Source organism: Seriola lalandi, unplaced genomic scaffold, assembly GCF_002814215.2.
Source record: "Seriola lalandi dorsalis isolate HSWRI2012SDOR001 ecotype SW California unplaced genomic scaffold, Sedor1 jcf7180002054566, whole genome shotgun sequence".
Classification (NCBI taxonomy): Eukaryota; Metazoa; Chordata; class Actinopteri; order Carangiformes; family Carangidae; genus Seriola; species Seriola lalandi.
The window spans coordinates 131,601-159,247 of record NW_019525119.1 but is presented as its reverse complement, the minus strand read 5'-3'; the positions used below and the strand labels follow the sequence as shown (position 1 = coordinate 159,247).

The window sequence follows — 27,647 nt, the reverse complement described above, 5'->3', positions numbered from 1 at the left end:
ATGCCTAGGTTGAGCAGGTTTAATGTTTCCCATGCTGGCCATCTTAGTTGAGTGAGTTAAAATTTGTTAATTAACACTCAGCACAAAGTACAGCTGAGGCTGATGGGAATGTAGTTTGGGTATTGGTGTTAGTATTGGTCAAATTGAAAATTTGGCCCAATGTTTAGAAACAAAGACATTTTTGTTGAAGTTGGCATTTGTTCTGAGTTTTAATTGAATCCATCCAGGTGGCTGTAGTGGATTTTGACTTCAGTGCTGGATCCCTGTTTGTCAGTTGAAATTAGAAATTCATTTTAAAAAAGGAAAGAAAAAACAAACAAAAACAAAAAATCAGTAGACTGTAACGGCTCAGCTCCTTAGACATTTGATTGCATTGTCATTTTGGTCGATGAAGTCATTTACTTTCGACTGTGATTCAGAAAATGTGCTTAAGCAATTTAAATAAACCGAAAAAGCAGATTAATTGGTGCTTTAATCATGTTGTGCTAATGCAGCAGTTTATGTTTTTCCTTAAGCTACGACACGACATCCTGCACACACACAAACATCCAAACTCATCCAAAACAAAAGTCAAGGTCAGGTTTGTTTTGGTCCTGAGACGTTTACTTTGCTTTTATTAGTCTGATATCAGCAGTGGTGAAGATTCCCCCCCAGAGCCATAATACTTGTGCAGACTCCACATTGTAGAAGTAGTGTTAAGGGTGTGTATCTCTTTTTATGCTTACCCTTTTAAAAGGAATCTGGAAATGGTGTCCCATTTTCACCAGTGCAAACCAGTGTTCCACATCAGGACAAAACAGAAAATGCAATACATACACTGTCAGTGTGACGTTCACAACTTGCTTTTGCTGCCCCCAAGGGGCCAAACATATCAGTTATTACAGGTTTAACAAAGTAGTTATTTGAACCCAAACCACAGTCTTCCCCTTTCTAATCTCAATCAAGTTGTTGTTCTGCCTAAACTTCACCAAACCTTAACTAACCACTGTTTATATGTGTTTTAGCCTTGTGTTTTTGTCACCCTACATTAAGTAAGTTTAAGTGAGCAGTAAGTTTTGCTGCTACAGAGGAAATCAAATCTCACTAAGTGGAAAACACCTCCTGACATCTTTACTGCAGAAATGGACCAGGAACAAAATCATTTGTTTAACTGCAGAGACTCACCAGTGTCACAGAATATCATTCTGAGGAGCTCAGAAAACAGTCAGAAAAATGCTGTAAGAAAAAAGACTGTAACAGCCAGATGAAATCAGTCTGACACCTTCCCTGTGTCTGAGCGCGTGTGAGCATGTGACTTATTTATGTTCTGCTTTAATGGAATAATTTTATTTCTCACTTTTACAAAACAATATGCTTCTGCATGGAAGTGTCAAAGGATTGTACGATTATTATTATTTTATTTTTTTCCTTTAGGCTGTATTTAGCAGCAGCTGCAGGCCATGAAGTTCAGACATAATGTTTAGACTCCAGAGTTTTTAAATGCGGTTTATATTACTAACTAAAAACAGCAACAAGACAAAAGTATTAACATAGCCATTTAATGCAAGGTGTCACTTTGCTTGATGCACTGTACAGTGGGTCTTTCCGCATAGTTTGTTGGGATAAAAAAAGTGTAGTTAGGAGGAGCAGCATGCAATCTGTTCTTCATTTAAACTCCCTGGGACACAAAACTCCCCACAGCTGGTAGCAGCTGTTAATAAGGTGAATGCAGTTACAAGGGGATATAGGTGGAGAGGGGGGTTCTCAGGTAATCATTTCTCAACGGTTAACTGGATATGTTATCAGCAATCAGATGAAAACACTGTCACATAAAGACATTGTTCTAACAGGAGAAAGAGCGGATATGACCCACAGTCATTAAAAAAAAAAAACAACAACAACCATATAGCTCCACACTTTGATGAACTTTAGTCAGTTATTCAGACTTCACGTATTCAGGAAGTGCCAATGTTAAATGTCTCCTTTGCATGAGATGCATAAGATTCATAGTAAATTTGAGTTAAGAGAAAGAATTCACAGCAAAATGTTTTTTTTCAAACTGTCAACAAATCCAGAAGAAGACCAAAAACTGACCGAAGCACAGTCTGTGTATCAGAAGCCTGATGTACATTATTCCCCTCTGCCGTACAGCCACATTGTTGACAGTGAGCCACAGCTTTGCACTGGGTGGCATTTTCCTTAATTACCATGAACACACACACATTCTAGTTAATTTTGACTCAGAAAACCAAATACGGATTAATCCGCCACTAAATATAGTCCCTCAAAAACTATGATAATGTTTCCTCCTGTTTGAGTAACATTTGCTGAGAATGACATGTTTCAGGTGTTCGCACATTCTTATGCCACAGAAGGATGATGACATTCATTTGTGTCTGTGGTGAGTCAACCTTCATGTGTGGTGTTACCCGTTTGTCAGCAGTGTATATTTCATGAGGTGATAGTGATATTCATTGGAATTGTTTGTGTGTGTGTGCGTGTGAGTGTGCGTGTATGTGAATGAGCGTGTGTGTGTGTGTGAAAGAGCCCTGTTATCAGCAGATCCTGTCATTACACATCCTCTGATTGTGTTCTTGTACTGACGCCTTCTTCCTGAGAACCAATAGGAAACCCCCCTTCTCCTGGACCTTGGTTGTACACCACCCAAAAATAACACGAGCTCTGCAGTGTGTGTGTGTGTGTGTGTGTGTGTGTGTGTGTGTGTGTGTGTGTGTGTGTGTGTGTGTGTGTGTCTATGCAGAATGTCTATCTTCTGCTGGTGCACTTTCTTCATTAAAGTCATCCCATTTTTGAGAATCTGCTTATATTATAAAAGATAAAAGTTACATTTGTCTTCAATTATATATATATATATTATCATACCCAGACGCACAGTAGTTAAAATCCACTGGCACAGGACAAAGGCTTAGCTTCAGCTGCTATAGTGACTCATGATGATGACTCTGTCACCGAGAGGTGCTGAGGTTTAGGGTTTTTATGTAGAGTAGGCCAAGCACATTTCTGCACTTCTGTACCCCTACAGGCAGTAAGATCTGTGAACATGTGAGAGTCAGTCAACAGAAACAGCTCTTGCTGGTCAACAGATTGAAAGGAGGATGTCACACGGATAGTATATGTAATATAAATACATTTAATTTTGTAGTACTTATTCTTATTCTTTTCCGTCTTAAAGATTACAAAATAAGCATCAGGAGTGTTGACTGAATCTTTAACCTCTTAGAGTATTTTACAGCTGATCTTCAGTGTTCAGATCTCCTAATGAACTGAATGGGCCGTGTTCAGAGCCTCCACTGTAGAGGCAGCTGTTCAGAGATGTGGCCGGAAGGCTGTAGGACCCTCTCGCCCGCCGGTGAAGACCAGTGGTGAGAAGGCCGTCAAGATGAAGAAGGAGGAGGCCTTTCGGGGCACGGTCGGTCAGATGGTCTCCTGTAGCAGCAGATGGGCACCCGGGTTGCGGAGGAATTTGTGTAGGCTACAGAGAAGTAGTTTACGGTTGGCATCAAGGAAGTTCTGGCATCAGATGACTCAGGAAGTGAAAGCAGGGATCGGTCCAAACTGTGCTCAGCGGGGGAGGCGAACTGCTGATTCTGACTGAGTATGTCGGCAGGCAGTAAAAGAAGCACTTTGAAGAACTGATCCTGGTCAACAGTCCTCTGAGGAGGAGGTAGAGATTAAAGACTGAGGGGAAGCCTCACTCAGATCTCTGGCGTCGTATCGCTGAGGTAGTCAAAAAGCTCCTGAGATGCTGAAGGTGCTTGGTTGACACACCTGTTTAATGTCGCACCTGTAGTCTGGCAGACCAGGGTGGTGGTTCCCATATTCAAAAAGGGCAAAGGGATAGAGAAGGTGAGGGAGGGGAGGAGAGTGCTCCAGGTATCAGGGTACAGACTGCCCCGCCTCACTGGTAAAGCTCATGCCAAGGTGCTGATCCAGGAGGAGCGATGTGGATTCTGACCCCTTTACCTTTGCAAGGTTACTGGAGGGGCTGTGGAAGTTTACTCATCCAGTCTGCATGTGTTTCGCAGGCCTGGAGAAGGCTTATGACTGTGCTCTTCTAGGGGGTCTTGTGGGGGGGGGGGGCACTGCAGCAGTATGGGGTACAGGGGCAGTCACTACGAGCCATCTGGTCTTTATATAACTGGAGAGAGAGCTGTGTGTTTGTGTTCTCAGAAGGAACTATGATGCAACCATGATTAAAACTGAATGATAAACTAAATATATAATAAATAAATGTATTGTACGATATATTAACTTTAGGCAGAACTTAAAGAAAAGACATTCATGAGATTAACAGTATCATGAAAATGATACAGTTTCAGTCTGTCTGTGTATATGTGAGTGTGTGTGTTTACCTGCTGTGAGAGTGCTGTCTCTGTGGTCTGGGCTGCTGTTGCCCCCCTGCCTGGGCAGCTCATGAGATGTTCAGGACCTGCAGGCTCCGGGTGCACCGGTCACATGTTGACTCTAAGTGCAAGTCTGCTGAGAAGAAAGACAAGGGCCTTTTTATAACTCTCACACTTAAAAAATCATTCTTACAGAGAAGGGCTTAAAGGGAAAATAGCTTAACAATGCAACCGAAATTTGACCTTTTAAGAAATAAAACTCATCTGTTCCCACAGAGAGTCCACAGACTGCATCGAGAGAAGGCAACTGAACTGATCACGACTTTGAGACGTATATTGACAAACTGGGTGGATGTGCTTTTCTTGATATTATAAACCTCAATTTGTTTTTACTGAGTTTGGAAACCAACACCTGAGAGACTGAACTAGAAGAAGAAGTGAACAAGACACTTTAAAATACCTGTTCAAAAAGTGTGATACATCAAATGACTCCAGGTATCACAGAGATCTGCTGTTCTCAGAGTTTCTTAAAGGATTGTGTGTGTGTGTGTGTGTGTGTGTGTTTATGTGTGTGTGTGTGTGTGTGTGTGTGTGTGTGTGTGTGTGTGTACGTACATGACCTCTTTTCTCACTTCCTTTGATCAAAGTTCATGATTTTTGAAAACGTTTGTACAGTGGGAGAGAGTCTTGAACACACACACACACACACACACACACACACACACACACACACACACACACACACACACACACACACAATACTTTCCTGGGAATACAGTAGTGTTTATGCTCTTTTAGGAAGCAGTTCCCAAAACACGTCTGACGATTCAATAAGCATTGTATTGAAAACAATGTGTGTGTCTGTATATATGTGCAGTTTTGTGTCTGTGCCCAGCAGGTCTTAGTGTGTGTGTGTGTGTGTGTGTGTGTGTGCGTAGGCGTGAGTACACGTGTATGTTGTGGGCGTGTGTTTACAGTTAAGTCTATCACTGTGTACTGTTCTATTAAAAGCCACAGCAGACGAGTGGAGGTGGTGGAGGTGGACGGGAACATGTGCTTCCTTTAGTTTTTAGTGTTTTCCTTTAGTTAACTGCCGAAACTTCTTCTGAAAGTCTGATGAGATTCTATATTTTTCAAGACGTCACATTTTCACAACTGATGTTGTCAATGTGTAATATTAGTTGGGAAACTATGGCAGCGATAATTTGTGTCTTTCTGATATTGAGGGCCGTTCCCAAAGAGCTGTACGGTTTAGCAAATATACAAAGGATGCACTGTAGACCGTGTGTAAGGGAAACACCTTCTGATTTGGCCTTAAACCTGTTCAAGTCCAGAGCTCACGATCTGTTCTCCACAGAATTTAAACAGCAGGTGGCAGCTGAATACACCTTGACACACCTTAGCACTGCATCCCCACCCCAGAGAGCCTGCGACCTCTTCACCGCTCTGTCTGATTTTTTTATTCTCCACTGTCCCCTCATCTCTGTCTAAAAGAAAAAAAAAAGTTTCAATGCCTACACATAACATCGTATAGGCATCAAGAATTCAGAATTGAGTTACCTGATGTTTTAATGTTTGTACGGGTCAGTAATGTTCCATTCAGAGCCATTTGAACTGCTATCTTAATGTTAGCTTAGAGACTCAAAGGAAAGGAGGCTTTGGTATTAAGTTACTCTTTAGGGAGAAACTTTGTAGAGATGCACTTCAGTCCATCATCTGGGTTATAAAAGTCACTTCCACAGACTGTTCACATTTGACTGGATCCATACCTACGAATATACACACACACACACACACACACACACACACACACAAACAGCAGCTCAGCCCCACTCTGTGGTTCTCTCTCTCCCCTCCCCCGCCCCGTCTCTTTCTTTTTCACATACACCCTGTCCTCTCTCCCCTGATAGGCTGTTTGCTGCTCGCAGCACAGCTGTTTCACTACAGCTGGAGCTGGAAAAACTGACCACAGATGCACGTAACAACTATAACACACACAGTTCAGGGCTCCGCTCCAGCTGTTTGTGTGTTCTTGTGACTAGAGAAGCAAAGAGAGGGCAAACAAAAAAACCCCAACAAGCTCACGCTTGTCGGTCTGGATGTCAGGAACCGTCTTGAGTTGATGAGGAGAATCATGATAGTGATGAAGAAGCAGCTGTTTCTGACAGACTCATATTGCGGTGTTGTCCTCACTGGACGTGGATACCATGAGATTACTGCCATTTAATTGGATTACTGCTTTTCCTGGAGGGATTTACGTGTACGCCTGTGTACGTGTTCAAGCCAGGAAGGCGTTGAGATGAGTGTCAAACACATTATAGGTAATGCTCACACACACTCAATATAAAACTTCACAGACAAGCACAGAAGTTTGGTCTCAGTTTGTCACTTCACATTTAGCTTTGTTCATTCATTTAGTGTCTCCTTCTGTCACACTGCCTCATAACCAGCTGAAAAGCTATTTATAGCTGATTTTCAGTGTAAATATTCGTGTGCTTACACACACTGTGTTGTTCTGTGGGCTGTGTTTAGGCAGCAGACGCTTGGTCAGGAACACACACACACACACACACACACACACACACACACACATCTGTTGCCAGTCATGCTTCACTCTGTCTGCCTGGTGTCACCATTTTTCCATTTCACCAGTCTTTTCCATTATAGTCTGCTGGTAAAGTGATTAAGTTAGCAAATTATTTCCTTTTTACTTTAAACGGTGGATGATGGAATTTTGTTTATTTGCACACTATTATGTTGAGACAAGGTAGATGGTAGATGCCTGTTCTTTGACTTCACAGAATCTTTTAAAGGTTTTATTCAAATCCTTTTTCATCGTGTGTTAGTTATATAAAGTGCTTTATATATAGTTTTTAAAGTATAAGCGGGTTGTAGGTGTGTGTTGGATTTATGTTAACCTCTGACATTCAGGGCAAAAGTGTAGGAGGTAGAAGGATAGAAGGATCGGGCCACCGTAAAGACTGTACAAACAGTCAAGCAGTCAAATGTGCAGATAACAGCAGGTAACACAGTCTGAACACAGCTACAGAACAGTACTTATAGGTACATATGGCATTTAAAACAGTAGAGGAGGCCAGACAGAGTGAGTATTGAAGCTGATGATATTAGGGAGCTGTGGTTATTGATTGTTTTGTTTTTGAAATACAAAATAAATTAATACATTTAAATTCAACATAAATGGTGAAGGTATATCATTACATCATCATTCATTTCATAATGTCTTGACTTGGTTGTCATATTCTGCTTTTCCACTTCTTGTGTGTGGGCTGTTGATGAGCTCCTCAGCTGAGCACTGTCTCGTATCAGTTGGAGGTGGAGGTCGGATCAAGAGAGAGCTAGTGATGAATTAGGGTGTACTGCATGGCTGGGACAAATATTTATTCTTGCAGTTAATTTAATATTGTATACAGCATCACATGAAGCAATATTAAAAGAGCTTAAAAAGTATAAACTCGTTAATTTGCTCATTTCAATCACAGTGGGATTATATGCAACAACACTCCAATGAAATGTTGCCGTTGTGTCACCATATTTAATCCAAGATGATTCTACTCTTTGCTGTAAATCATGCTGTTGACTTTGAGACTAGGTAAATGTTGAGCTCAGTCCGTCTGTGAAAACCAGCAGCAGCAGTGACAGTGTGTGAGAGCGTGCTGCTTAATCCTTTTAAATTTAGAACAGATGGATGAGGGAAGGTGTCAGCCAAAGTGTCTGTGATGTGTGTGTGTGTGTGTGTGTGTGTGTGTAGACAGGGGGGTGAGGTGGTGTTGGCACCATCGGTGTGTTGCCATGGAGTTTAGACACCTGACAACTTGGCAGAGAATCATGTGTGTTACAGCTCAGTCAGATGTCACCGGATTCTTGGAGCTGCCTTCTGTGATCTACCTGCAGCGTGACTCTACTGCTTTTCCCACACATGTACTGTCTTGTATTTGTGCCGTCATCAAACTGACGAGAAGCACACACACACACACACATCGTGTGTGTTCCGTCAAAAAAAAAAAAGAAAGGAGGAAAAAAGAAAAGTAATTGTGTGCTCCGTCTTTGAGGGTGCCGTCACATGAGACTAGTTCCAGACTAAGGGGAAAAAAGGATACAAGGCTAAACTGGTGTTTTGCTGTCTCTGTACACAGGACAATATCTCTGTCAGGCCTTTTGGTTTTTGTTTTTCCCAGCTCTGAGATTGGTCCTTAAACATTACAGAGTGTAAAAGCCAAAACTTGTGTTGCTGTAGTTGTCAGGGGCGCACACACAGACAGGGGCGGAGTGGGAGTCAAAAAATCAGCCTGGGACTTTTGACTCAGACCGCCCCACCAAAACCCATCTGCAGACACACCATCACATACGGCTCGTGTCACTCTTCACTGTGATGATTTTTACAACATCTTTACTTCATTGGATCTTTCTGAAATAAAACTCTTGTAGGTCTGAACTCATCTCACACACATTCCAGACCAGAGTACAAAACAAAGCTACACAACATTATCCTGCTAAATGAAGCCAGACTATATTCCAGTTGTCTTCTGTGTGCTGCTTATGCTGGTGTTTGAACTGGTCTAACTGGGAGCTGTGGTCCTGAACCCACTCTTTTGTTTTTCTGAGTGTTTACATTTCTTTAAACTTTGCAATTCGTGTAAGGTGAATTAGCAACTCAGTCCACTGCTGGCTGCCTCAGCGTTTAAACGATGATAAAAAAGATATGGCTGCGCCATGAAAGTGAACTGAAGGTAGTTAGCTGTGAAGCCCGCTCTACCGGGCTGATCATCATGACACACGCAGCACTGTCTATCTCCCTCCCTATTGCTTCCTCTCGCTCCTTCCCTCTCTCGCTGACTATTTCATATTTTCACATTGAGGCGACAGTATGAAATGAAGGATCATGCTGGTCAGCGTGACTGTTGAGTGGCCAACAATTTCCTGTATCCTGGAGCGTCCCAGCATCAGCACCTTGGGCAGAGATCATGGCACACTGTGCAAAATAACTGATCCTCCTGTAAAGCCACTGACTGTCTGCTGATCTGTTGATAGTCTTCATCCGTTATCACAACTGAACATTATTTAAAATCAGGTTTCAGCTCATCATTGGCTTGAGGTCCAGCGGCCCTGCAGGCAGACAAAACCACATTACAAACACAGAGATAAGTGGGTCAGTATCATGTTGTAAATGGCACACAGCTTTCCAACAATTTGAAATCGGCTAATTTCTTTTCGGTGTCCGCATGTAAGGCCTGCATAAATATCATTCAACTATGAGTTACAGTAAAAAAAATCCTTTTGTTTAATATTATTGTGATAGGAAAGAGCCAGACAGGATGATAATAAGAGACAATCCTGCACCTTGCACATGTGTGATTCATCAGGGTACTGCCACTTGAGGGGCTTGAGCACAATAATATTTTGGACTTTGGATTCCGAAGAGTTTAAGCTACTATAACCAAGATTTTTCATGAACTTTTAATTAATATTCACAAATGTAATTATCATGATTTTGTCTGCATACAGCGTCGAGAGAACGTCATTTGTCATTTTAATGCTATAAGTATTTAATAACACTCATAAATAAACAGAATATTCAGTGGCAGGGAAACATGCTCGGTAAGATTCATTTGTGTAAGCCGTTACAGACTCTGTGAGACTGAAGAGCAAAGGGAAAGAGGCTAACCTCACCACACGTGAGCGGTATGTAGTGATTTTGGAGAAGCCTTTGCGTGAGTTTACAGCAACCAAAGCCACACAAATTGTAGCTTATGTCTCAGAGCTGGAATGTGGGAAAAAAACAGACATGATAGAGACACGTAATCAACAGAACTACTGTAGCTATATAGTTTATTCGGAAAGTGTTCCCTTCAGTTTTTGTGTAATGTTGCAGCCTTATGCTAAGATCAAACATTTAATTTGTCACCTCATTGATCTAAACTCAATACCTCATCATGACCGAGCGAAAAACAGAATTTGACTTTTTTTTTTTTGCAAATGTATTAAAAGGAAAAACTGAAATATCACATTGACAGTGTCTGGATGAAACCGGACACGACAGTTAGATTTGGTTGTCCAAGTATCTTCTGGTAAGATGTAGCTTCTTTCTGTTGGACTCACCGTTCAGAGTCGGTCGTTATTACCCTCCGACCAATCAGATATGCGTGTTTCACAAATATGGAAATTGTGCTTGTGCTAATGCCATTATGAAGTCTCTTATAGCTCCTACAGTATATCTTATTTCTCACCATTCATCTTTCTCATACTGTCTGCTGAGCAGGAACTCCCTTTGTCAAAGTGAGGAATGTCCTATCCCTTTGAAGAGGCCCCTTCAGGGTTTCCATCTAGGAAACATAATTTCAGTTAGATGGAAAAGGACTGGTTGCCCAACACGACAGCTAACTAGTTCGCTAGTCTAAAACATATATGGAAACTTCAGCACCTCCTCAATGCTAATCTCTAAACTTAATCTCCGAAATCAAGAACCCCGCTGGTCCTATTCACGTGTTTACTGCCTATGTAACCTGACATCTTCTTATACGAGTGCTTCCTGCTCTTACCCTTTGCCTCCTCAGTCCTCTGTCAGTTTCTAAAAAAAGAGTGTTTCTGTCTAGACTTGAAGTGGTCATTCATCACGCCTGCCTCCACCACTCCTCTCTGCTTTGATGTTTCAACAATGCAGAACATCCTCCCTGCTTAAGAGCAAGTCTCTGGTTGCGTAACCCTGTTGTTCCACATGTTCCTGGGCAGCTAGAAAACATTTCCTAGATCCTCCTCCCCATCCATCTTTTTGTACACAGTGTTTTGAGCATGTTTTTCCCATTTTGCTTCATCTTTAAAAATGAACAACTTGCGTTTACAATTTACTGCTGGATATATTCTGCAGCTATTTGTCTTGGTTTCATTGGAGGGGTAACAAATAGTCCTAATTGATTTTTTTTTTTTTTTTAAAACATTGGAGAATGGATCTATAATGTTCGGGAGCTGGAATGTAAAGAAATATGAATGCATTATTCAGATTTAAACAGATAATACATTGAACAGACACAAACAGCAATATATCTTTCGCAGTTATTTTTTCCCTCGTCCCTCCCTGGATTAAAACAATTTGCCACTAATGGCACAGATGACTCAGTCAAATGGAAACACACTCATAAACTCCCACTCTTTACAGTGGTGAAGGCATCTAAAAATCAGGGGATTAACAGTGCATGCATTCTATGATGCATTGCAAAATTTGCAACTAAAAAGCTTTTCAAATTTCCAGGTTGTATGCCGCCTACACCATTAACAAATACACAGTGCTTCTTTAGATTTTATTTAGATTCAAGAGGGAACATGTTCAAATGAAAATCATGAGTGATGAAAAACGATGAAAAAAACATAATTCCTTAACTCAAGGTCCATGTACCAGTAAGATATTTTTTAGCCAAACAGCTGTTTTCAAGGTGAAACATGAGCTTTCTTCCTCAGGTTTTACATTATGTTCCATGACATAAATTCAACCCTTTGAATGTCTTTGAATTTTTAATTCTACACAGTCTCAGCTTTCTGTTAAACATTGCACGGTTCATTATTAGAATCACTAAAACTACCAATCATTTCTGAGTGGAACAGTTTGTAATGGAAGCAGCTTCTTTCACATCCTCGGTAGGTCAGCAGACTCAGATACTAAGAACAGAGGTGCATTGATATTGCCCCAGTTAGAGGCTAGCTCACTGTGCTCTTCTTCCCCCATCAGTCTGTCCCCAGGCCCACCAACACGCAAGCATGTTTTGGAGTAATAAAAGTACTGTCAGAGTTAATGCATGTCTTTATTCTCAGAGACAGAGAAAGGTTTGTTCACCATACACTGTGCTTAAGAGTACCCATATGTATCCATGAATCCTGATGCTCTAAAGACACGTCTGAGAATGCTTTGTTCTCTTTTCCGGTATGCTATATATCTCATATGAATGCCAGTCAGAAATAGTTACTCTATAGGCTACAGGCGATGACAGGATGTGAGCAAAGAATATTTTCTGAATGAGGTTGAAAACAGCTTTTAAATTATCTGAGTCTAAAGCTCAGGAATTTTGACACTTACCAAAAAAAGAAAAAAGGAAAAAAAAAAGAAAGAAAATATTTACTTCTGTAGTCAGGGTGTGTTTGCCTTTGATAATGGCCATCAATGATAACTATCCATTGCTGATGGCAGCTATGATTATATAGTAGCCAGTCTCCACTTTCTCCGGGAAGAACGTGCAATTACTAAAATGATTTCTGGAATTGAATATATTGGTCAGTCACAAATGTTTGTATTTTGCAATCTGGAAAACATAGTGACCAAATGTATAGCTAGTGTGTTGCATCAACAAATAAGGTTAGCCAACAGGATTAGCGGCCTGATGGTTTGCATGAACAGTTTGGCCAGGGATTCATTGAAATTCCTGAGTTATTGTTTCAGGCCGTCCCCGCCTCACTCCCTCTAAGGTTTAAGCGTTGCTATAATTTTTTTATTTTTTTTTAATCAGTCTGTCCACTTTATGAAACAGTTATTTTACAGAGGCGCTGTTTTCCTTTAGTTACTGAATGTGACATAGTGTGAGGCACAGAATTAGAGCTGGTTGCCATTGTGGTTGTTGCCATATAATATGTCTTCTCTGATCTCTGACTGATGGCTGCGGTTTGGTTAGATAACTGATCTTATGATTTGCCTGTTTGATTCGATGTGTAGCTGCCACCTAGCTAAATCACTAATCAGCGAGTTTCCCTCCTCGCTGACTTGTTTTTAGTCTTTCAATTTATTTATTCCCCAGCTATACTGCATGACGTATTCCGATCATATTGTTTATGCTGTTAAATAAAATTCTTCAGCTCCGGGAGGAAAACTCTCACTGTGCATGTCTCTTCACTGACTGTCTGGAATTCATAGATGTTTTAACTGTGTATCTGATCAGTGTGTCTCTCCTTACAGATGAGATCATGCAGCAGGAGATCAGGCCCCTCCTGGCTGTAGACATCATAGAGCAGCTTCATCGACAGTTTGCCTTGCTCTCAGGTATGTAACAAAACTCCAACGTCCTGCTGTCCACACCTGAAGCTTAACAACCCAGAGATTGTGACTCTGTGTATTCAGATGGAAGGAACGTTACATGACTTAAATAATTGAAATCACATCAACTTCCAAAAATTTAAAGATAAAATTTAAGAGCTCTCTGTTGTGTGGTTAATTAAATGTGGAGAAAATTCTGGAATATGGTGATGCTTGTTTTATATATTAGAAAAAGATTATTTACAGATTTTAAAAGTATAATTTCCACAGAATACGCAACTTTTTTTCAGTTATTGGAAGCATATGCTGACCTGTTCTTCTTGACTCGGAACAAAGTCATATTGAAACAGAAAATAAAACAACATTTGAATGAATGTGGTTGTAAAATCCATGAGAAAATTATTTTTTAACCTGATTCTTTTACAAAGTCAGGGTGTTTTTTTTGTGCTCATCAGCAAAAAAATTGAAGGAGCAATTTGCCATTTCACTTCTTTAAAGTTGGGAAATCCACATCAGAAAAAAGAATATAAATCTAGCAGTGGCTGACTGAGTTTCCTCCTGTGTGAGTGTAGCTCAAAAACACATTCCCATAATGCACCGCAGCCAATAGCACCCAAGGAAAGATGTCCTGAGGACATCATGTGGTTTATCAGACAAAGCTCCTCCAGAGATACAGAGGACATTACATGACTGTGTTCCCAGGCTGAATGGTGATCCTTTCAGTTGGGTGACGTTTTTGTGTAAAACTGGTTACCCTTGAGTTACCCATGAACCACACACACATCTCATCTGTAGCACACAGAACCTAGTCCATATTGAATGTTATGTTATAGTAATAATACCTTATCTTATGTGTCTTATGTTACCCTACTCTTCCTTATTTTGTAGAATAAGGTGCCAATAATTTAATTCTTACCTGCTCTGTGCTTTATGCGTACGCATTTAGACATCAAAGTACGCTGGTACGATTTGTCACTGTAACTATGCAAAAAGCTGTAGGTGCCTGTGAGTTCGATTATACACGTGCAGTATTCAAGTCTAACAGCAGGGGGCACTGAGTGTTTTACATCACAAGTTTCTGTACATGAAAATGAAAACCAATCTTATATCAATTTTTATTAGATAATTTAATAAAATCCAGTTTATATAATCACACCTTTCATACAATAAAATATTAATTATTATTATTATTATTTATTATTATTATTATTATTATTATTATTATTATTATTATTAATAATCAAGAAGTTTCAAACAGTTGTACCGAAACCTTTCACTGTATAAAGTTCTGCAACTTCTACAATTTGAGCTGAACATTAACTGCTCCCAAGTCAACAACCAGGGTTCAGCCTCCTTTGAACTGAAGTCATGTTGTTCCCCACAAACAGCTGACTATTCCTAAATGTAAAAATGCCCCTCCTTTAGATTTCTTCTCAAGATAATATGATTGTATTGTTTTATTCATAGCCATTAGCCATTAGTATTCATTTGGAGTCGTGGTTCTGGGTCACCTGATGAATTTAAGCCCAATATTAACTCCCGCTTTCAGCTCTGTTGTGGCCGACATCTTTCACATTCATTTGACCCATTGTTCATGTAAAATTGTTGATTAGTGCAGCTTTAAGTATTTGTAAGGACCAAGTTAAACCAAGGAAATGAAAGCGTGAACTGAATCGTCAGCAGATGTTTCACTTTGAAAGGATTTTCTTTCAGTAATACAATGGCAGCGTGGAGGCTTAGCAGTTGGCATTGTCAGCTACCACATTGCAACCTGTAGCTCTGCACAGGTTAAGCAAGCGTAGATAATGGATGAATGGACAGAGAACAAGTAATGGCTACCCACATAGAAATGAATGTTAAAATAAATACTCACATTAAAGTTAGTATTCAAATCTAAGCCATAGCAGGGTGAACACTTGCTGAGTGTTGCTGAGGCCACATGACACACTTCATGTCAGGCACAGACTTTCCATCTTCAGCAAGTTAATTGTGTGTGTGTGTGTGTGTGTGTGTGTGTGGACTGGTGAGACTGTAGGTGATAGAGCAGAGAAAAGGGAATGTGTGAAATGTGTCAGACCAAAAAAAGGAAAACTTTTATGTGTCAAAGTTAGAACCATTTCAGCGCTGCACGTCTTGGTCATATCGAGCTATTTCTTTTTAGCTCAAGGTCACCATCTTGTGGATTTTTGTGGAAGAAGTTTTAGCTGGAAACATGGTTGTCTTAAGAATTTTAAAAGAGTTTTTTACAGGATGTTCCATGACTAAGTTATTTAACTTATGTGTCAAATATTTTTCCTTCTTTCTGGATTTAAATGGTGTTTTTAAAGGAATTAGCATTTAGTTCAGCCTACAGCTGGGCTGAAAGGCAACTAGGGCAATAAAAGACAAGGAAAGAGAAGACAATATATTCATGCCAAAAGAAATTTCACTGATGTTCTCTGACTTCTTGAGATAAATGGTCCAATTTGTTAACTTTCTGGAATACAATACCAAACAATACAATACCATAGATTGTAATCAAGATGAGTATAAAGTGATCTCTATCTAGTATAAACATTCAATATAACATCATATAGCATCAGTGAAAAGCTGGAACAAGCTAATACAAAATATATAGTAAATGTGATACTATCAGACAGAAGGGTGATTTTATGCAAGAAGGATGGATAGTAAATGTTGTGTGTGGTTGTTTTGTGTTGCAGGGGGGCGAGGGAAAGATGGGGCCCCCATCATCACCTTCCCAGAGTACTCAAGCTTCAGCGAAGTGCCAGATGATGACTTCCTCAATGTAGTTACTTACCTGACCAGCATCCCCAGGTACGCACACACACACACACTCTCATACACATAAACTTCATTTTCACTGCGGCTATCCTCACATAATCAAGTCACGCATTACAGCAGATGTAATGCAGGCATCGTACTCGTGAGAGGAAGAGGGAGCTGAGCTGGAAGACAAAGCTTCGGATGCACCGGTCGATCCACGTTCCATCCCTCGCCTGCGGTAGTGACCAAAAAGAAAAATGAGATTGCGAATACAATCAGCTGAAATGAGTTTCCAGGCACGTCCAACTGGTAGGAGGCCTCAGGGTAGACCCAGAACGCGCTGGGGAGCCTTATCTCACACCTCAGGGTCCCCCAGGAGGAACTGGAAAACGTTGCCGGGGAGAGGGACATCTGGACTACCTCGCTTTGCCATCTGCCGCTAACGAAACCCGACTCCACATAAGTGGCAGTATATGAATGAATGGATAATAATAACAACAATGATGAACTTAATTTATAGTTTTCAAAACAAAGTTACAAAGTGCTTTACACAGTTGAACCAGGATTAAAACATTTCAGGACTGAGGCAAATAAAATCACACAAAACGATGGATAAACACAAACCGGAAATAATGAAAGTGCTTTTAGGGCCTTAATCATGTCAGGTGATTTTGGGGAATTTTATTGACACAGTTTACACACAAGCACTAAATATCAGTCCAAAGTAGAAGTCCGGTTAACATCTCCTCTACCTCCTGTCTGCAGTCTGGATGCTGCCAGTATCGGCTTCATTATCATCATCGACCGGCGGAAGGACAAATGGAGCTCAGTGAAGGCCTCTCTGTCAAGGATTGCTGTAAGTTCTCTAAGACACCTTGTATTTAAATCACCATATAAATGCATACATGCATATATTATAATATATATACAATATTAATGCATCTTCAATGTGCACTTGGATGTTAAAAGCAGTTGAATAAGGCCTTGTCTAGTGAGACTTTACATTATAGAAATAGTTATGCTCTCTATGAGTCAAAATGGATTCTTCAGCCTATACTGTGAGTCACTGTTGTGATGTATATGCACTCGCAGTTTTAAAATAGAAATGAATCTATAGCTCTAAGGCTGCAGTTATGTCAGTGACTCTCATTTTATGAGCTGTGAAAAGACAAAAAGTATGATTTATATATTTGGACTTGGGCTGTCTATGACTTCTGAGTCAGCAGTATCAACTAGCTCTCAGACGTGTGGAGCTAAGCTCATAATAAGCTGCTGTAATAATTTGGTCTTTTAATGATTTGATACTGTCTCTGTCACTGTCATCCCAGGATTTTGCCTGCTGGTGTTTGTAGCCTAGTTAAGGAAAATGACAGAATGAATGAGTGAATGAACTGATGGGATGGCTTAAAGATGTACTTTAAATTTACATGGTATTTTGTTATCTAGGGGGCATTTCCAGGAAACCTGCAGCTGGTGTTGGTGCTGAGGCCATCCAGGTTCTTCCAGAGGGCTATAGCAGACATCGGGATCAAGCTGCATAAGGATGACTTTAAAATGAAGGTACTGATAAGCATACCTCAAGTACCATCATGCAAACATCAGCTTCAATCACAAAGAAAAATGTTTTTATTTTTGCCAGAAAAGGTGGTTAATTAGACCATGACACTTTCATTCACACTCTCACCGTTACGTAATGTTGTTTATGACTGAAAGTGTCGTATTGCGTTGGTTGTGTTTGCAGATTGTGATGCTGAACTCTCTGTCGGACCTACATGGCTATGTGGATAAAGGGCAGCTGACCCGGGAGCTTGGAGGAAGCTTGGAGTACTGTCACAGTCAGTGGATACATCACCGAACTGTGAGCAACCATACAGTGATGCGTTAACTTTAGCTGTTGTGATTTGTGAATTTGCAAAATGTAACGGCTGTGGAGACGTCACAGATTTGACTTTTCAGCGACCGTATGGTCAGTTACATTCTAGGACGCTGCAGAGTCACATGTGGATCTTCTTCCCTAGGCCATAGAGAACTTTGCCATGACGGTGAAAACCACAGCCCAGATGTTACAGAAGTTTGGGACAGACCTGGCAGAGACGGAGCTGCCCAATGACGTCCAGTGCACAAAAGACCTGCTCACAGCGCACACCGACAAACACAACAACCTCAAGGTGATGTCGCACATTTAATACACCAACTCACACAGATATGACATGACATAACATAACATAACAAAAAAAATCAGTGGTTGGGCTGAAACAGATTCATAAAATGCGGATGTCCAATGGCCAACAATAATAAAAAAACTTGCACTGGTTCCCAAATGCAAATCCATACCACTGTATTAACTTGGCACAAGGTGATACGAGGCTCTAAGTCTTCTGCTTGAGTGAGATAAAATAAATGTCAACTGGCTTGAGAGAAACTGAGAGTTACATCAGTGCCCGGTCACACCAGAAAGTGGCACAGAGAGACTCATTTGTAAAATTGGTGCTGGAGGCTTTGCCTATAATTACTTTGGGGATCACGCATTGGCTACCGTTGTTTTTGGCTCAGGTAGTTTGTGGCAAAATGAATAGGAAGAGGAAAGCTTTTTCTCATCGCTTGTTAATTGGCAAAGTAGGGTTATTAAAAGTTTGATGGTATCACACAGCTTTAATTTGGAGTCAGTCTAATTCCCTCTAAGGTCAGCACAAACAAGATAGTGTCTTTTTGATTAATGGGTCAAAGTTTATCAGTGTAAATTTACCTCTACTCTGAAAGCAAGTCCACGAGTTGCAGCAAATCCACTGAAATACATTTATTTCAGTCTGAAATCTTGCCTTTTTATATGCCGGTGTGATCAGGCCCATACCATGAGGACATGGACACAAATGGCTTTGTTATGTCCCACAGTGCTAACGCTTCAAGAGCACATATAATACAACAGCATTGCTTTAACAGCATGCATCACAAAGGTCAGGCGGTCGACCCTTGCATATACAGGGTATAAATGCAAAGGGCCAGCAAAAGTCATTATCTAGATAACATACCAGATACAGATTGCATGTTCCAATGATAGGTAGAAATGGGGCACACACACACACACACACACACACACACACACACATACACACACACACACACACACATACACATGTCTGCTATTTTACAGGTGATGCTAATGTCATTTCTAACTCTTCTGTGTCTCCATACCAGGATGAACTAAAGCTAGCTCTGAAGCAGGGCACCACTTTGTTAGGTTGTATCAAGGAGCAGGCAGCTAAGTCAGAGAACCACAAACTCAACCCAGACGAGACTGAGAACCAAACCACTGTGGAAAGGTGACTGCCGGCAATTTTTTATATATATATAATGTTTCTCAGTTCCAAGCAGTCATGGAGAAACTCTCGGAGTGTGTGTAATGAAGTTCCTGTTGTGTGTTTCAGGCTCCTAGCCCAGCTGGATGAGACGGAGAACGCCTTTGAACAGTTCTGGTGTAAACACCATCTGAAACTGGAGCAGTGCCTGCAGCTACGCCACTTTGAACAGGACTTCAGAGAGGTATATCTGTAGATCTGTCCGTCTCTCTGTCTGCCTAGATGCTTCTGGCTCGCAGCCTTTGGATCTCACATGTGTCTCCTCTTCATACAGCTTCAAAAGACTTCAGCTGTGAGATCATACTTTGAAAAACAAGCTTTACAAAAAAATGTCCGGCTGAGCCGGTTTGGAAGTTGTAAATACAGTGACTTCGCTTCACATCCCGTCTGACACCTCTTGTTCTAAAATTGCTGGAAAGTTTTTTTGTTTGGTGTCTTATTGCAGTATGTTTCATTGAATCTGCATCCTTCATATTTCTGACACTGAACATGATCATTTCACATGCTTAAGAAATGAACCCTCTCTCAGGATCCTTTAATGTCAGGAGATGAAACGAGCGAAACGGCCTTAACATGACACCTTGATTCATTAATACAGTATTTATGGAAAGAATGTTTGACTTAAAATATACTGAGGAGAAGCTGAGTCAGGATATGAGAAAATAAATATTATTACAGTGTGGATTAAGTGATTTTGTTCATCTTTTCTCAGTCTCTGTCTCTTTCCCATCTTTCTTCCTGCAGGTCAAAGTGTCTCTCGACAGTTTGGGCGACAGTCTAACCACCTTATCAGTCATCGGGGATTGTCTGGCCAGAGTTGAACAGCTGCTAACAGAGCTGAAAACACTGGAGGAGAAGGCTCAGGTCAGTCACACACACAAAACATTACTTAAGGTCAAAGTCAGTTTATTAATGCTTTATAGATCACGAACACGCCATTAATAAGAACATTTGAGTTGTGAGGCTGGAAACAATCCTTTGCTTATTCTACTCCAGCGTCACACTTGCAAGATTCATGTATTAGAAAACACTGTGGACATTTTGTGTGCACAAATGAAATTGCCATAATGTATTCTGAATTGTCATCCTTCCAGCCTACACTAGAAAAGGCCCAGCTCCATGCACTGCACGGTGACCAGCTGATCCAGAGCAACCACTACGCTGTGGACTCTATTCGACCCAAGTGTGTAGAGCTCCGGCGGGTCTGCGATGACTTCAGCAATGAGGCCAAGAAAAAGACAGACGTCTTGTCCAAATCCCTGCAGATACACACGGGCATTGAAAAGGTGAGGACATACTATGACTTCTGCGCATCTACAGACGTCACTTTCACAAATACAAGCCCTACACGAGTCCCTGCACTTGGATCATCTATCATTGCATGTGTAGATAAAAAAAAGTCCAAAAACTCCAAAGATTGACTTTGTATCAGTCTTTGAATAACTTTTTGACTTAACTTATTGAGGGCTCCTGAACCTGTTTTTAATCTCCTAAATCACTTAATTGCTTTCATTTCACTGTCTGTGACCTCAAGTCAAATTCTTGCCTTGGTTGTATGCATCCTTCCATTAATTACTTTCATTGTCAACCTTGTGATTTTTTTTTTCTTGTCAGTCCCTCATTATATGAAACAAAACTAAAACCCTACGGTTCTGTGTGGCTGCATTAAGGCACAATGTTGCTTTAAGTTAAAGGCTACAGTCAGCATGCTCAAATGATCACAATGTCAAAATGGTGTTTAACAGTTATATTATTTGCCAAGTTCACCATCTTAGCGTAGCATTTTACCATGCCAACATTTGTTGATATAAATCATGGCTATTGCAATGAGCCAAAATGTTCATATAAATATGTGGCCCCAGTCTTCTTTGAAACTTGTAATGTGACCCCTGATTACAGTTACAGTGTCTACACTGGCAAATCAAATGGCAGTTAGACATATAACTGAATGACTGTGAATGACTCTGAGGATTTTATCATCCAGTAGTAGAAGAAGAAAAGGAAGGAAGTTAGAAAAGAATATCTTTTCCCCCCTCTCCTGTTTACATACCCATTTGTATTTCACTCTGAAGTTCTTATTTCTCATATTCTGCATGTAAGTTGTCGTCCTGTGATCATGTAACACCAAACTGCATGAAGAATATGATTTGAAGGTCCCAACTGATCCTAGTGGGCACTTCAACACATGACCTTTCCACTGAGCCGCCACACGGGAACGGATGGTGTCTGCTCCACTGAAATCAGTTTGAACCTGTTTGAATCTCTGCTGTGTACAGGTAAACCAGTGGTGTGAGTCTGGCATCTACCTGCTGGCATCCCAGGCTGTGGATAAGTGTCAGTCGCAGGAAGGGGCAGAATCGGCGCTGACCGACATCGAACGCTTTCTGGAGTCGGCGGAAAAGAACCAACTGACTGAGCTGAGGAACCTCCACAACCAGTATGAGGTTGTCCTGTCGGAGGATATCAAGGTATGGTGCACGAGACATTAGTCTACAGGATGACTGGATATTGTGTTACAAAAACAATGAGGACCAGGGTTGATAGTGAGCTCCCTGCCTGCAGGCCAGTGTCCTGAAGGCGTTGAAGCGGCTGGAGGATGTCCAGGAGATGTTTGAAAAGCGGCACGTCAGTCTGAAGAGACTGTCAGCTAAACAGACGAGGCCAGTCCAGCCCGTCGCCCCGCGGCCTGAGTCCTCTCCCAAACGGCCCTCACTGAAGAACCCCTCCAGGACGACAGGGAGCCAGCAGCGTGAGTTGGATTTTTGTTATAACTAATTTATGCAGCAGAAGATGAATCTGGTGTAACAGGTTCAAACTATTGAAATCTCACTGGCTGTGATATGACTGTGATATGATATGATAATCTGAACTCATCTCGACGTCATGAGAAATGATTTAAATCATTTATGCTGGTGTCATCTCAATTCATTTCAGCTCTGGCTCGCAGAACTTCTGATAACTCGAACAGTGGCAAGCAGCAGGCCGAAGCTGATCCCAACAAGAGGAAGAACATACGCAAGGCCAAGGGAGGCATCAAGGTACCCTCCTTCAGTCCCACTTTGAAATCTCACTGCATCAAAAAATAGCATTTTTTAATGATTTTTAAGATCCTCTTCATCTCGCCTAAAAATGTACAACAATGTACCAATATTTAAGATGTGTGGTTAATTAGGTTAAACAGTCACTTTCTTAGTCACTTAAGTATGAATAAGTGGTACCGCATAACAGACTCAGTAGCTGATACTTAGTAGTACCAAAATATATCGGTCTGTATCATAAAGACAATGGATTTCAGTACCAGGCCGTATAAGAGAGATTAAATGAGTTGACATCACTACTCTGAAGACTCTGGAACTAAAGTCTGCGTCTCAAGACTGTTAACAGGAGCAGTAATATCCCGTTTTCCTGAGGTTCTGCTGGTTACCTGGCAACTGCTCACAGTGGTCTAGCACATAACCCCCGCCATAAAACATCAACTTGTCATTTTTCCTCTACAGTTGTTCCAAATACTAATCAAACAAGATGTAATATTGTAATTAGTGAGCTTCAGAGGTGTTGCTAGGAGCGTTTAGTTGCCTTTGGACGGAGGCATGCTGGGTCTTCCTTTTTCTGGTCTTTGTTCTAAGCTAATCTAACTGGCAGCTGGCTCCAGCTACACATTGATATGTGAAATTGGTATTGATTTTCTCATCTAAATCTCGGCAGGAGAGAAAATAAGTGCATTTCCCAAAATGTTGACGTAGGGCCTCCTGTCTCAGTGTTCACGTCAGGCTTTGTTAAGGGTAACATAACTTACCTGGTGTGGAGCTACAAACACGTAGTCAGTTTCTGTGGAAGGAAACCACATTCCTGGTCACATTTCGATCACTGTCGCGTACAAGTACAGACTGATGTCAATTCTGATTCTTTTTTCAACATAACTTCACAGATCGCCCAATTCATGGCATTCACAGTCACCTTGTTTTGGTGAGGTGGTTATATCACATGGAAAAGTGACCTAATTGCATATCCTCTATAGAGTGAAGAACAGCGCACTGGAGGTCTGTTATATAAAGGTTAAATTAACAAAACCCTGAATATTGATCCTGAAAAACAGGGATCATTTTTATGTATCAGTAATGCTTATAATAATACTTTCACACACCATCTGATAATCTCAAGCAAAAACGGATCATTTAGAGCCAAACTCTTTCCTCAGGAAAGGTCAGAGATCAACTCCAGAACATCAGCTGGTTGAGATTCAATGTTTTGTCAGCGAGGTTGATCGTGGTTTAGAGTGCCTCTGGTTTAAGGAGGGTCTGGCTAATCGTTATGCAACCCTGCTGCCTTCTGCTGCTACGCTGTGATTTTGCTCTGATCTCATTAATCGGTTTACAGTGTACACAATTTGAATGCATGCCCAAAGGTTATTTTGTGCTGCTGAAAAACAGGATCTGCCTGTGTAGTGATAGTGTCGGTGTGTTAGACCATAAACCTTCCTCCATAATTGATGGGCTGGAAACCTGCCTGTCAGGTGTCACGTTTCACTGTTCTCTCTCCTGTGTGAACACAGTGCCAAAATCAGAAGCTTACCAAGTAGTTTAACTTCTTGTTGTTAGTTGCATCAACCTCTTTGAACATGCTTTAAAAACCTGTTGAATTACATGTGTTTAAGCCTTCAGTTTAACCCTGCGGGGTTTGTTTTTTTTCCTTCAAGTGCTGGTGAGATTTTCCTTGAAAGGCACTGATTCTCTGGAGTTTCTGTGGGAATACTTGTGCCAAATAACGTCATGTAGTCAGCCGTGGTTAGAAACATAAACTGATTATATTTATAAGTGGCAATAGGCAGGGTTTTTATTGAATATATTTGTATATACAGTATGTATGCATGTGTGTATATATATATAGATACATAAAGAGCAGGTCTGTTCTTGACTGGCAGTCAGTCAGCTGGCCTCAGTCCAACTGTGCAGGTGTGTCACTCACTGAAGATCAGATCGAAAGGCAAAATGTCAGTTTGCATTTGAGGCCTGGCAGAGCCTCACCAGGGGAGATACTATTTGTTCTAATGTCTATGGATCATAGACTTCAGACAGAAGATGGATGAAAAGATTTGACTCCAAATATTAGATAACATGACAAGTTTATCTTAACTGGTCAAATTGTCTTCGGCCCACTAAACTGTACAGCTCTACAAAGGTAAAACACAGCAACTACATATTCGGTCAAGATTGAGTTTTAACCTGCAGACTCTGACTTTCTGAGATCCGTTTAAATCTTATGCCATAGAAATATGTAAAAACTATCTTTTAAATTTGAACTACAAACGGACCATAAAAACCAAGCCAGAATGCATTATCTGAACTTAAGTTTCTTTCCAACTTCTGTTTGCTGTCAAGCCTGAAAACTTTAAACCCCCTTGTTTCCAACTTGGCTGCTTCTGTAGTTACTGCTTTTTGCCTTTGTGGGGCAGTATAGCTACAAGTAAAAAGTAAAGCTACAATTCATGTGTGTAAACACCCTCAAATTAAAGAGGAAAATATTAACCTCATAGTTATGGTTTCATTTAAAGCCAATGTACTGAAGCACAGAGATGTCACAAAAAGACAAACAAAAAATTGTAACTGTGAAAAGATTTTTCTTGCACAGTTTTATCTGGGCATATTACACTTCCCTTGTGAACCTTAGTGAACTCCACCTGTCACACATGCACCTCATGGATGTTGGTGCACACAAGAACTCCTGGGTGTTGATGTCAATGCAAATGAACCAAAGTGCCTCCATGCTGGTACCATGTTATTAATGCAAAGTACGGCTGTTACTGATTCTGTGGTAGAGTGGCAAAAAGAAAATGACAACAGTAGATTTCCATTGCTATCACTTTTGAGATCTGGCCAACAGAGACACATGTGGTGTAAACAAACATGTTTAAAATCTGGTCTGGATTTTTTTCAGGATGCAAGACGCATGAACGCCACGCCACTAAAGCTGTAGTAGTGCTAAACAAGTTTCATTGCAAGTTTCAGTTTCATGCAATTTGTAAACAAGGTATTAGGTTAATATGTGCATATGCTGCTATTTCCCTAATCCACCTTATAGCGAGGGTACAGTAAGTCATTACACTAGCCTGTGCAGTGAAGCCTTCATACCCAGGCTGCTGACAGGAACAAAAAGCAGCTTGTAATCTATGCATTCAGCAGTGGCTTCACCTTTGGTTCAGTTAAATATTTACCTAGTGACTGATGACCACCTGAAGGCAAACACCATAAACAGCATGTCTTTATGGTGTTTGCATGGTGGTGGTCATTTTCTGACCACAAGTTGACAAAGATTGCCTGAATGTAACATTAAACAGCTCTATTGGATCAAAGCTTGAGAAAAAAAGACAAGTTAACGTTTAGTTTTTAGTTTTTGTTGTAATGGTACATAATATACAAAGCCCGTGCCTTGAGAATTAAGTGTATACTGTATGTATATGTGTTTGTTTGTGTCGCAGATTGAGGTGATGCACGAGGAAAGCCAAGGAGGTTCCACCCATGTCGTTGTGACCAATGAGACAGAGGAGAGTTTGTCCAACAGGCGCAGGTAAGGACAGAACACGCAGGTGTGGATCACATGCTCACATGCTGTTCTTTGCTTCACTGTAACATCACTATAATGACAAGATAACACCATTGTGTCACCGTGTCAGAAAACAAGGGATCATGTAGCACTGCAGTGCTAAATTCAATTTCCTGAGAGCATCAGTTATATGTCATTTCTTTGTGCATAGTTTTAAGTAAGTGTGCTTTAATATAGTGATTTGTAGCACTTACAACATGTTTATGTGAAGAGCACATTTCAGACAGAGGTGATGATGTAAGAGTTAACATCCAGGAGACAGTGCAAGTGGTGATGTCGGACTCCAGTGTGGAATTTATCCATGTTTAATTTTGCTCTGTGTTGTACAGAGGCAGCCAGATGAGAGCCACCTTAGCATCACGAGTTTTGTATATACAGCTGCTTTGTTTAAAGATCCTCTCCAGACATTTGTTAGGATATATATATATATATATATAAAAACACTCTTGCTGGAAGAGTATTTTGTGTCTGGTATTGTTTTGCCATAAAAAAAAAAAAAACTTCAGTTACCTGGTAAAAATGTCTGAAAATTAGATCCACTCCCTCCCTCTCTGAAAAATCCAGAAACCATGAAAGTAGAATTCATTTCAAAGGTGTAACTGCCGGACACAACACGTCTCATAATTCACTGATAAGTCAATTTTCAGTGTTTGGAGGCTTCAAGTTTCCACATTTTTGTGTAAATTGCATATTGAGTCATGATTTGACTTCAAACTAGATGTGATGTGACAAAATTAAGCTTCTGCATCCACGTGCACACACCATTCTGCACAGTGACGCTCCAACATCCATGTCAAGTAACAATACAGCAAAGACAGCAAAACACATTTTTGACAGGAGGGGGGGACTTTACAGTCACGCAATTCTGAAATGGTGATTACATTCTTGCAATGATTCCATACCTCCCCTAAATTACTAAAAGAAATTTGTATGACTGCAAATCTTCAATGTTACGACCTGCCGCACATGGAAGAGTGACCAGACTGACCTTCAGACTGCTGTGCAGCAGTAATTCTGATTTCCCAAAACTGAAAGTTCCTTTGATATCTCAACTGGACTGCAAGATTTCCAAGGTTTTATTTATTTGTCACATGCTCACTATGTGCAGTGACATGCAGCGTGCTATATGATGAGCGTCCCATGAAGTGTAATAATTAGAATACTAATCACAATAGTAAGTCAAATGAAATGGAGTAACCTAGCTGCAGGGACTTGTTCATAGGAAAATTCAGACCACGGATAAAAACCGGAGCATCTTATGCAACTGGCTGAAAGCCCAGAGAGACAGTAAGAACTGAGGATCCAAAATAAACAGACTGGAGGAAGATAATGGTATTTACATTCAGCCTTGATTGACAATTCAGTTAGAATCACCATCTTTGGGTTAGTTGCATTAGTATATAAAATATAGACAGTTAAGTACAGCAGCTGTGGATGGAATAGGTAATATCACATGCTTTTCAGAAGCCACTGAGAACAATACATGGCTTACAGTACTTAAAAGTGCAAGAGTGAAACCCTAGTTTAAAATTAGAGGTCATCGCATAAGGC

The 27,647-nt window shown here is 40.7% G+C and overlaps 1 protein-coding gene across 5 annotated transcripts in view; it reads left to right on the top strand.

Annotated features, from left to right (window-relative positions):
• Positions 1-27,647, top strand: part of mcf2l2 (MCF.2 cell line derived transforming sequence-like 2) — a 109,268-nt gene that overhangs the window by 12,983 nt on the left and 68,638 nt on the right. For all 5 annotated transcript variants that reach the window (XM_023416526.2, XM_087176692.1, XM_087176693.1 and 2 more), the window contains exons 2-15: positions 13,297-13,380; positions 16,077-16,191; positions 16,906-16,996; positions 17,587-17,700; positions 17,882-17,998; positions 18,159-18,308; positions 19,336-19,460; positions 19,566-19,680; positions 20,241-20,360; positions 20,591-20,782; positions 21,773-21,964; positions 22,059-22,245; positions 22,431-22,534; positions 25,972-26,060. In XM_023416526.2, the coding sequence (XP_023272294.1) occupies positions 13,297-13,380; positions 16,077-16,191; positions 16,906-16,996; positions 17,587-17,700; positions 17,882-17,998; positions 18,159-18,308; positions 19,336-19,460; positions 19,566-19,680; positions 20,241-20,360; positions 20,591-20,782; positions 21,773-21,964; positions 22,059-22,245; positions 22,431-22,534; positions 25,972-26,060 (1,795 nt within the window). The remainder of the gene's footprint in view (positions 1-13,296; positions 13,381-16,076; positions 16,192-16,905; positions 16,997-17,586; positions 17,701-17,881; positions 17,999-18,158; positions 18,309-19,335; positions 19,461-19,565; positions 19,681-20,240; positions 20,361-20,590; positions 20,783-21,772; positions 21,965-22,058; positions 22,246-22,430; positions 22,535-25,971; positions 26,061-27,647) is intronic.